The sequence below is a fragment of the Arachis ipaensis genome, chromosome B07, assembly GCF_000816755.2.
Source record: "Arachis ipaensis cultivar K30076 chromosome B07, Araip1.1, whole genome shotgun sequence".
Lineage (NCBI taxonomy): Eukaryota > Viridiplantae > Streptophyta > Magnoliopsida > Fabales > Fabaceae > Arachis > Arachis ipaensis.
The window spans coordinates 80,646,679-80,657,648 of NC_029791.2; the positions used below are offsets into that span (position 1 = coordinate 80,646,679).

The 10,970-nt window shown below is 39.6% G+C and overlaps 1 protein-coding gene across 1 annotated transcript; it reads right to left on the minus strand.

Annotated features, from left to right (window-relative positions):
• Positions 6,718 to 7,893, minus strand: LOC107607375. The gene has a single exon (XM_016309337.1). It carries the CDS (start codon positions 7,891 to 7,893, stop codon positions 6,718 to 6,720), a length of 1,176 nt encoding a protein of 391 aa, XP_016164823.1.

A 10,970-nucleotide genomic window follows, 5' to 3' on the forward strand; every position in this document is an offset into this window, starting at 1 on the left:
TTGTGATTTCTTCCTATTTTGGACTTAAATGTGAAAACATGAAATTTTGTGCTTAAATTGAGCAATTTAATTCCACTTTTAGGCCATTCGATGCCGTGATATATTTTGTGAGCAATTTCAGGTCAATTAGGCAAGATTGGCTATGCAGAAGTGGAAGGAAGGATGAAGAAGGGAGAACAAATGAAGAAAACAAGGAAAAGCACACACAGCGAAGTGTGTGTGCGCACAACTACCTGTGTGTATGCACAGAAGAACATTTAGCTAAGTGTGCGTACGCACACATCTGTGCGTATGCACAGGACCCTGCACGTGATTTCATTAATGAAACACGTACTGCACGATTTCTGAGGGGTTTTGGCCCATTTTGGAAGGCTTGAAGGCTGAATTGGAGTGCTATATCAAGGGGAATTCAACACATATGAAGGGGACACTTAGATTAAGTTTTATTAGGTAGTATTAGTCAGGAAGCTTCCATAGGAGTAGGAGTAGAGTAGATTGCTCTCTTAGGGTTTATCAATTTCCATTGTAGTATTTTATAGCAAGCTTTGATCTTTGATTTTGCTTCTTTAATTGTAAGTACTCTCAATTTCATCTTCAATTATAGAACTTTTACTTTCATTTTCTTTTGGTTCAAGTTACTTGTTCATAATTCCAATTTTGCGTTTTTTGAAGTTTTGCTCAATGAATTTAATGTTTTATGCTTCCTTTATGTTTGATTGCTTGTTTATAGTTGGTTTTGTGAATAGTTGGTTATAGTTTTCCACTTTCTTTTGCAAATTCTCATGTTTTGATTTTATGCCCACCAAGGGTTTGTGAAAATACTACTTGGTAATTTTGAGTAGATTTTCACACCTTGGCTTGGGGTTTGATTTCCTAGGATAGTAGAGTCATAATGTCCAACATTTAGTGGTAATTCTTGGGAGACGAAGTGGTGAACCGCCTAGCCTCACTATGCTCAAGCAATCAAGACATTCCCCTTGAGGAATGTGGAGAAGCCATGAAGGAGTGTAGAGAGGAGGATAACATGGTGCCTCAAGGAAAAGAGGAAGAATTAGAGCTTGAAATGCAACGAGAGGAAGAAAGGGAAGTATGTGAACCGGAGGAAAAAAGGGAGAATTGAGAGAGGTTGATCAAGATGAGGATTCCATCATTGGTTATTTTTTGTCCTCCTTGGTCAATCCCCTTAGTGATCATAATGAGCCTCTTCCAATTGAGTTTGATGGAGACATGGAGGTAGACTTCTCACAACCTCCATGCTATGACTTTAGTAATGGGGAAGAGGAAAAAGAAGTTGGTGAGGAAGCAATTCCAAACCAAGGGCAGATTGAGTGGCTAACAATTGGAACTTGCTTTCATATGTTATTAGTTAGCCCTTGGTTATTCTTGATACTTTGTTTTTGCTGCTGACATGATATGAAAATTACTGGGCTAAATCTGTGTTGTTGGATATGCAGTATCTCTTAGTCAAGCTACATTATGTACAGCTCTTTTTGTAAGTTTAATGTAAATAGGAACAAAAAGGAAAGAGCATAAATCCAGGGGGAGCTACTCTTGAAAAGGAAAGGGGGAGCAACATAAAAGCAAGAAACATCATTCAAAGGGAAATTTTCCATCTTAACTAAAATTCAATTCCTTTTGGTTGTTGTTTAAATATGTTTGTCATCAAGGGGGAGATTGTCGAGTTAAGAAATTAACTAAATTAATTAGTGATGACAAACATTATTTCTGGGCAAAATAAATAATTAGTGTTTATTAATTATAATTACATATTACTAATTATTTATTGATGCAGGCCAAAACCAAAATAAAAACAAGCAGCCCAAACTAACTGGAATCAAGATACAAGGCTGGCGGGCTATAAAGCAATGAAAGCCCAAAAGAAAAACAAAGAAAGAAGACAGATGGGCCAAACAGGTTGCTTAATGGACATCCGATCTAAGCCCGAGTTGATTTCAAATCCCTCCATCTTACTTCCAAAGCAACGTTCTTTTCCTCTGTCTCAGTCAAATCACAAAACTCAGAAAAAGTAAGAAAGAGAGCTTAGTTCCTAAGCTAGTCATGAAAGAAGAAGGAAAGAGAAGGTTAAGCAAAGAAGGGTAAGGTCTAATCAACCATTTCAAACCATATCAAGAAAAGATCAGAAGGTTAAAGGTAACCCATTTCGTTATACATGCAACACACTTTCTTCTCTTCATCTTCAACTCTCTGCCACTGCGTTTTGAGCTATATGGAAAAGAGGATTTCTGTTCTTCACTGCTGTGTATCTACGGTCACAAGTGATTCTTGGGGACCAAGTAGCTTCTCAATGGCCAAGATTTGGGTTCACTTGTGTGGATATCTATTTTTTGCTTTCCTAGGGTTTTTGGTCAACAAGGGAGGTCAGAAGCAAAGTCCCTAATTTGAGTAAAAATGGAAGAAAGTGAACGGCTGGGTTGTGAAGCACAAGGCTCAAGAAGTTGACCCAGGAAGAGCAACCAAGCAACATGTAAGGAGATAAAAAAAGGTTTGCTGTTCATTCAGAGGCCAAGGAGAGAAAACCAGAGTTTGGTGAGTTGTGTTCTGTAAAGAAGTTCCTCTACTTGGATAATACTTTCTTTCAAAGAAGCATTCGGCAAATACTGATGAATTGAATCTGAGGTTTGCAAATCTGGTTTAGCACATAGCAAAGAAGCTGTTGATGAAGTCAATCTCCTTTATGTTTTACATATTGTAATGTACTTTTCTATATTTATCTTTCTATAATTTCTTGAGTGAAAAGGCATATTGAGAGAGCTCAAGTAAAAGCCATGAGTGAAAAAGGCTGAGTGATACACTTGAGAGAAAAGCCTACAGTTATTTTCAGATTTCTTTAGGTATGTTTGTGTCTTGTATCTTGTACCGGTGAGGTATCCCTTTCTTAGTTGGGTTAGCACTAAGAGTGAGGAGTTAGATATTAGCATAGCCAATGTCAAGTTAGGTTAGAAATTGAGTGTGAAAGGATTGTGTCAATCTTGTGAAATTAGTGTATGTAATACTTTTAACTATAGTGGAAATTCCTCCATTGTTGTGGAGGAGACTGGACGTAGGTTGCATTGCACAAGGCAACCGAATCAGGATACGTGCTAGTGTTAGCTTCTCTCTTTTCTGCTGTATTCTATTCTCTGATATTCATGAGACAAGAATAAATTATCTCATATATTTTCCGCTGCTGAGTTCAAATAGAAGCAGAATTGAAAGTTTGTTTTAAAGGGTCACTTCAGTAATTAAAAAGAAAGGCATAGATTCAACCCCCCATCCAAATCAAGTCAAAATATCTCATCAAATATGGACTCATCAGGTTACTCGTAGGGAAGATAGAATGTTGGATGAACTCCAACCATCCGCTAGCTATTGGCCTAAGGTCAAGCCTACCAGCTGGTAAGGCTGACCTTGAGCATCCCTCCTCCACTAAGCTCTAAGTACGTAGATGTCAGCAAGGACTTGATCCAGCCGCTGGTCAGCGTTGACCCTACGAGTGTATGAATGAGGGTCCTCTCGTGGCTCTGGCAACTGTAGCACGACCCTCACACTCTTAGGGCTGAAATCCATGATGTGCCTTCTGACCATGTGATGAGCGGATATTTTATACGCTTTTTGGCATAGTTTTCATATAGTTTTTAGTATGTTTCGATTAGTTTTTATTAGTTTTTTATAGGTTTTAGTTTTAAATTCACATCTTTGGATTCTACTATGAGTTTTTGTGTTTTTGTACAATTTCAGGTAATTTCTGGTTGAAATTGAGGAGCTGGAGCAGAAGTCTGATTCAGAGACAGAGAAAGCATTGCAGATGTTGTCCAAATCTGACCTCCTTGCACTCAGAAGAGTTTTTCTGGAGCTATAGAATTCCAATGAAACTTTCTCAATGGCTATGGAAAGCTGCCTTCCAGAGCTTTCTGTAACGACCCAATTCCCAGTAAGTCATGATCATACCAGAAATCAAGTGTCACTAACTTGTTCACATGAAACCTTTACTATGTATTATTAAGCCTGTAATCGGGTTAGCGTACTATCGAGTTTTGGATAAACTTTTATAAGGAAAACTTGCAAGGACAACTAATTAAACATAGACAAGCATAAGCATACAGGTACTGTCGTACATATAAGTATATATATATATCCTGAGTTAGCAAACAACCCTTCAGAAATACTACTATGTACAACCCAACACTCCGGGCCCTGGTCCATATAGAAAACCCCTAAACTGGCACCCAAACTAGCCTAGTCCACTATGTACACCCTACTCTCTCAGTGAGTCTGACCAAAAGTGAGAGATTAACACAAAGGCTAGGCTAACACAAAAAAACTATCAAAAGGCACAACCGCAGCTCCCAGAACTCAGCTGTCATCGTCAGAGGAGATCACAACCACATCAGAACACTCCTCAGGATCCTCGTCCTCGTCATCAGAAATCTCTATAATCTCGGGAGGGGCACTGGCACTCATGCTACTGGTCTGACCAGCGCTCGCCGGTCCACTGATAGAGGCGGCGAGCGGCTCCTCAGAAGATGGCTCGGATGAAGATACTGAGATCTGCTCCACGAGGATGTCCTCCTCCGGTACAGGCTCTGGAAAATGCTCCTCCATGGGCTCAGGCTCAGGGTCCGCCTATTCCGCAGGCTGATCGGGATGCTGGTGAGGTACTGGCCCATCATGAAACGGGTGAAATGGAGCATCCGGGTGGAGCCACTGCAGTGGGAACTCATAGGGCATGTCGGGGTTAAACTGTGGAGTGTCAATCGGGTGATGGAAAGGATGATCACGCAAAATGTACATACGAGTCCTAATCTCCGCAGCTACTATATAAAACCTATGCTGTACAATATCCTCGTATATATAGGGAGGGTCCATCTCGTAAAATATAACTCCGGTCTCCATCTGAAGGGGAGGAAGAGAAGGGGTAAGAACTGGGGGTTCTTAGTAGGGTCAAGGGTGGTTAGTTTAGTCAGGATTACCACAGTTCAAGTAATTCACAACGAAATATCTAGTCACCACAATTCAGAATAACATTAAGGAATGTATAAACACAAGAAGACAATCACAAAAAATTTCACAATGTCAAGTAAAATGCAAATGCACAACAAAAATGATGCATGTCTACTCCTAACGCAGGCCATGAGCTCATGTGCCGGTTGCCTACCCGCTCCCGACATTACCCAGGCACGAGTCCCAGATATGGTTTTCCAGATGCATCAGTGTGCTTATAAGTCGTACGGCTAGGCCGCATACAGTGTGACTTTCCAAATCAATAAGCGTACATCTGAAAAATGGTTCTCAGTGTGTGGGCGTCCCCACTTTACATTTGGCACTAAGGCCCAAACAATGTCACATCTGCTCTCTTGTGGCAGTAATTTTGAATAAAAACTCAAAATAGCATTTTCCTTTCAAAACTTAGTTTATAATAATAAACATAACCTCAGTCTTTTTATAAAAAATATAATGACATCCTTTAAAATAAAATTTCCAAACTAATATCTTGTCCTTCAACGAGACCGAAAACCTGTTTTATTTTTATCAAAATATTAACTTAAAAATTTATCCATTCTCGAGCTGACTAAACACAACTTCATCAAAATATCAATATATCAACAAAATTCAACATGAAATGCAATCAAATTTCAATAACACTCAATCCAGACATCAATTTACTTTCAAATATCATTTAGTCGGTGAAAATTTATCAAAACCCTACCTTCGTACGTAATCGAAATATTCGAAACTCTAGGAAAACTTTCTAACCGTGCTGCTGAAAGGAAAAACGTCCGGAATCTTCTGTGCCTCCTAGAACTCCAGTTGGCCAAGCTCAAGGGGTAGGGGAGCTACATCACCGTCGATTTCCACCGGACAAAAGTAACACCAACACGTAGAGGAGGAAGATACGAACACTTTTACCAGATTGGATTTTTTATTGGAGTTACAAATCATAAGAAATCGAACTCAAAAAAATTAAGGTTCCATGGTTTCTGATTCCTCTCACTCACGGCTTACTCTCTCTTTTCTTTCAATGTTGGTTCGGTGATGCATGAAGGAAAAGAAAGTATGATTAGTGATGAGGGTGATTAAAAAGGATTTGTGGTAGTAAGGTTTATTAGGTGTCATTGGTTATTAAATGAATGTAACATGTGTCATGGTTGCATAGATATATGTATACATATAAGCCACTACCTTTATTTCTCTTTTTCTTTCTAAAGAGTTTGGCTATAATGAATAAAAGTGATAAAAGAAAATGATGCTAATGAATGATAGTTTGTAGTGTGAAAGTATTATTAGGTGTCATGAGTATATATAAGTATAATAGCATGCAAGCCACGTTCTTTTCTTTCTTAGTCCCTTAATGTTTAATTATCTTTGTTAAAAAAAATATATTTCTTTATAACAAAATCTCAATATAATAGGATAACTTAATTTTCAAAAAAAAATCCGAGATGTTATATCCTACCCACCTTACAAAAATTTTCGTCCTCGAAAATTTCTATAAACGAAAATTTTCATCCTAAAAGAAAATTTTTCCCTCAACATTTCCTTTTCCTGTAAGCAGGTGCGAATAAACGGTTTTTATCTTATTTTCTAGTCCTCAGGTATGTTGTGTGTCCTCATCTCGTCTCAACTTACGTATAGCAGTTAAAGAAATACAAGAATGTGACGCACCAGAAACATAAAGTACAGTTAAGGAGCGAGTCTTAACACAATACTGACCTTGGATCAGGGAGTCCGAGTACGAGCATCTTCAGTCATCATTGTAAATACTCTTCCTGGTTGCTGAGATTTAGCTGAATCTTGAGCAATCTTCTTCTCACAATTCCTCGCTTTGTGTCCAGGCATACCACATAAATAACAAACGCTCGAACCCAATCTACATGGATTCCTACCATGGTTCTTCCCACACTGATTACAAACAAGGTTTGTTAGTGCTGGCTGTGGTCGCTTTCCAGTATCTCGTCCTTGCCTATCGATATTGTCACGAGCAGGAAGATTACTAACTTGCTGATTCCCATAAGAAAGTGTCCTATTCATTTTAAAGTTCCTTCCCTGAGGGGCTATATGCCGATTAAAATTTTTTGGGGGTAATTCTTGACGACTCATCTTTGCTGCCGCCACCTTCTTGGTACAGTCTTCCACCAACTGACTCCTATTGACAAGTTCTGCAAAATTTTGTATTTGCAGTGGTACCAACGAGTGCATTAGTTCTTCGCAGAGTCCTCCTTCGTACTTCAAACACTTCCATTCCTCAAAATCATCTGGGTTTCCCTGACAGATCTTAGAGAATCGACACAAATCCTCAAATTTCCGAGTATATTCTGCTACTGACATATTCCCCTGCGTCAACTGCATCAGTTCTATTTCTTTAGCATCACGAACAGTTCTAGGGAAGTACTTTTTGTAAAATTCCTCCTTAAAAGTATCCCAGTCAATCTCTTCCACCACCTGCCTTAACAAGCGTTGCACTCCATGCCACCAGTGTTCAGCTTCTCCCTCCAACATATAGGTCGCAAATTCCACATACTGTCTTTCTTGTACATGTTGCGCTCGCAATGACTTCTCAATACCACGGAACCAATTGTCAGCTTCAGTTGCAACAAGCATCCCCTTAAACTTGGGCGGATTTACCTTCAGAAAGGTAGCCAGTGTCATAGGGTTATCGTGGTTTCCGTCACCTTCATTATCATTACCATCTCCACCACGCTCACCATTGCGTCCTCCGTTACGATCTCCGTTCTTCTCCCCTAAACGGTCAATTGCTCGCGTAGTAGCAGTTGCCGTTTCACGCACAGCCTCAGCCATGGTGTTCATTGCAGCTATAAAAGCATCTGCACCCCTCGTCGTTTCCTCTGCATGATTTGCACCATGCCTACCACGTCCTCGTCCCCGTGCAGCCATCAAGATTCTGTGCACACCCAACATGTAATATTAAGGTGATCAGTCTTAACATTTCAGGCAAAGTGTGAATAGTCTCTAAGATGGAAACACAGTGACAATCATGCAATTCATATCACAACGATATCCTATGTGCATGAGACACAACTCAGAGAATGCAATGAAGCATGATTCAGTCCATATCCCCAGGCTTTAATAGGAACGAACTGCTCTGATACCAAGTTGTAACGACCCAATTCCCAGTAAGTCATGATCATACCAGAAATCAAGTGTCACCCACTTGTTCACATGAAACCTTTACTATGTATTATTAAGCCTGTAATCGGGTTAGCGTACTATCGAGTTTTGGATAAACTTTTATAAGGAAAACTTGCAAGGACAACTAATTAAACATAGACAAGCATAAGCATACAGGTACTGTCGTACATATAAGTATATATATATCCTGAGTTAGCATACAACCCTTCAGAAATACTACTATGTACAACCCAACACTCCGGGCCCTGGTCCATATAGAAAACCCCTAAACTGGCACCCGAACTAGCCTAGTCCACTATGTACACCCTACTCTCTCAGTGAGTCTGACCAAAAGTGAGAGATTAACACAAAGGCTAGGCTAACACAAAAAAACTATCAAAAGGCACAACCGCAGCTCCCAGAACTCAGCTGTCATCGTCAGAGGAGATCACAACCACATCAGAACACTCCTCAGGATCCTCGTCCTCGTCATCGGAAATCTCTTTAATCTCGGGAGGGGCACTGGCACTCGTGCTACTGGTCTGACCAGCGCTCGCCGGTCCACTGATAAAGGCGGTGAGCGGCTCCTCAGAAGATGGCTCGGATGAAGATACTGAGATCTGCTCCACTGGGATGTCCTCCTCCAGTACAGGCTCTGGAAAATGCTCCTCCACGGGCTCAGGCTCAGGGTCCGCCTAATCCGCAGGCTGATCGAGATGCTGGTGAGGTACCGGCCCATCATGAAACGGGTTAAATGGAGCATCCGGGTGGAGCCACTGCAGTGGGAACTCATAGGGCATGTCGGGGTTAAACTGTGGAGTGTCAATCGGGTGATGGAAAGGATGATCACGCAAAATGTACATACGAGTCCTAATCTTCGCAGCTACTACATAAAACCTATGATGTACAATATCCTCGTATATATAGGGAGGGTCCATCTCGTAAAATATAACTCCGGTCTCCATCTGAAGGGGAGGAAGAAAAGGGGTAAGAACTGGGGGTTCTTAGTAGGGTCAAGGGTGGTTAGTTTAGTCAGGATTACCACAGTTCAAGTAATTCACAACGAAATATCTAGTCACCACAATTCAGAATAACATTAAGGAATGTATAAACACAAGAAGACAATCACAAACAATTTCACAATGTCAAGTAAAATGCAAATGCGCAACAAAAATGATGCATGTCTACTCCTAACGCAGGCCATGAGCTCATGTGCCGGTTGTCTACCCGCTCCCGACATTACCCAGGCACGAGTCCCAGATATGGTTTTCCATATGCATCAGTGTGCTTATAAGTCGTACGGCTAGGCCGCATACAGTGTGACTTTCCAAATCAATAAGCGTACATCTGAAAAACAGTTCTCAGTGTGTGGGCGTCCCCACTTTACATTTGGCACTAAGGCCCATACAATGTCACATCTGCTCTCCTGTGGCAGTAATTTTGAATAAAAACTCAAAATAGCATTTTCCTTTCAAAACTTAGTTTATAATAATAAACATAACCTCAGTCTTTTTATAAAAAATATAATGACATCCTTTAAAATAAAATTTCAAAACTAATATCTTGTCCTTCAACGAGACTGAAAACCTGTTTTATTTTTATCAAAATATTAACTTAAAAATTTATCCATTCTCGAGCTGACTAAACACAACTTCATCAAAATATCAATATAGCAACAAAATTCAACATGAAATGCAATCAAATTTTAATAACACTCAATCCAGACATTAATTTACTTTCAAATATCATTTAGTCGGTAAAAATTTATCAAAACCTACCTTCGTACGTAATCAAAATATTCAAAACTCTAGGAAAACTTTCTGACTGTGCTGTTGAAAGGAAAAATGTCCGGAATCCTCCGTGCCTCCTAGAACTCCAGTTGGCCAAGCTCAAGGGGTAGGGGAGCTACGTCACCGTCGATTTCCACCGGACATAAGTAACGCCAATACGTAGAGGAGGAAGATACGAACACTTTTACCAGATTAGATTTTTTATTGGAGTTACAAATCATAAGAAATTGAACTCAAAAAAAGTAAGGTTCCATGGTTTCTGATTCCTCTCACTCACGGCTTACTCTCTCTTTTCTTTCAAAGTTGGTTCGGTGATGCATGAAGGAAAAGAAAGTATGATTAGTGATGAGGGTGATTATACAATTCAGAATAACATTAATGAATGTATAAACACAAGAAGACAATCACAAATAATTTCACAATGTCAAGTAAAATGCAAATGCGCAACAAAAATGATGCATGTCTACTCCTAACGGAGGCCATGAGCTCATGTGTCGGTTGCCTACCCGCTCTCGACATTACCCAGGCACGAGTCCCAGATATGGTTTTCCAGATGCATCAGTGTGCTTATACGTCGTACGGCTAGGCTGCATACAGTGTGACTTTGCAAATCAATAAGCGTACATCTGGAAAACAGTTCTCAGTGTGTGGGCGTCCCCACTTTACATTTGGCACTAAGGCCCAAACAATGTCACATCTGCTCTCTTGTGGCAGTAATTTTGAATAAAAACTCAAAATAGCATTTTCCTTTCAAAACTTAGTTTATAATAATAAACATAACCTCAGTCTTTTTATAAAAAATATAATGACATCCTTTAAAATAAAATTTCCAAACTAATATCTTGTCCTTCAACGAGACCGAAAACCTGTTTTATTTTTATCAAAATATTAACTTAAAAATTTATCCATTCTCGAGCTGACTAAACACAACTTCATCAAAATATCAATATATCAACAAAATTCAACATGAAATGCAATCAAATTTCAATAACACTCAATCCAAACATCAATTTACTTATCAAATATCATTTAGTCGGTGAAAATTTATCAAAA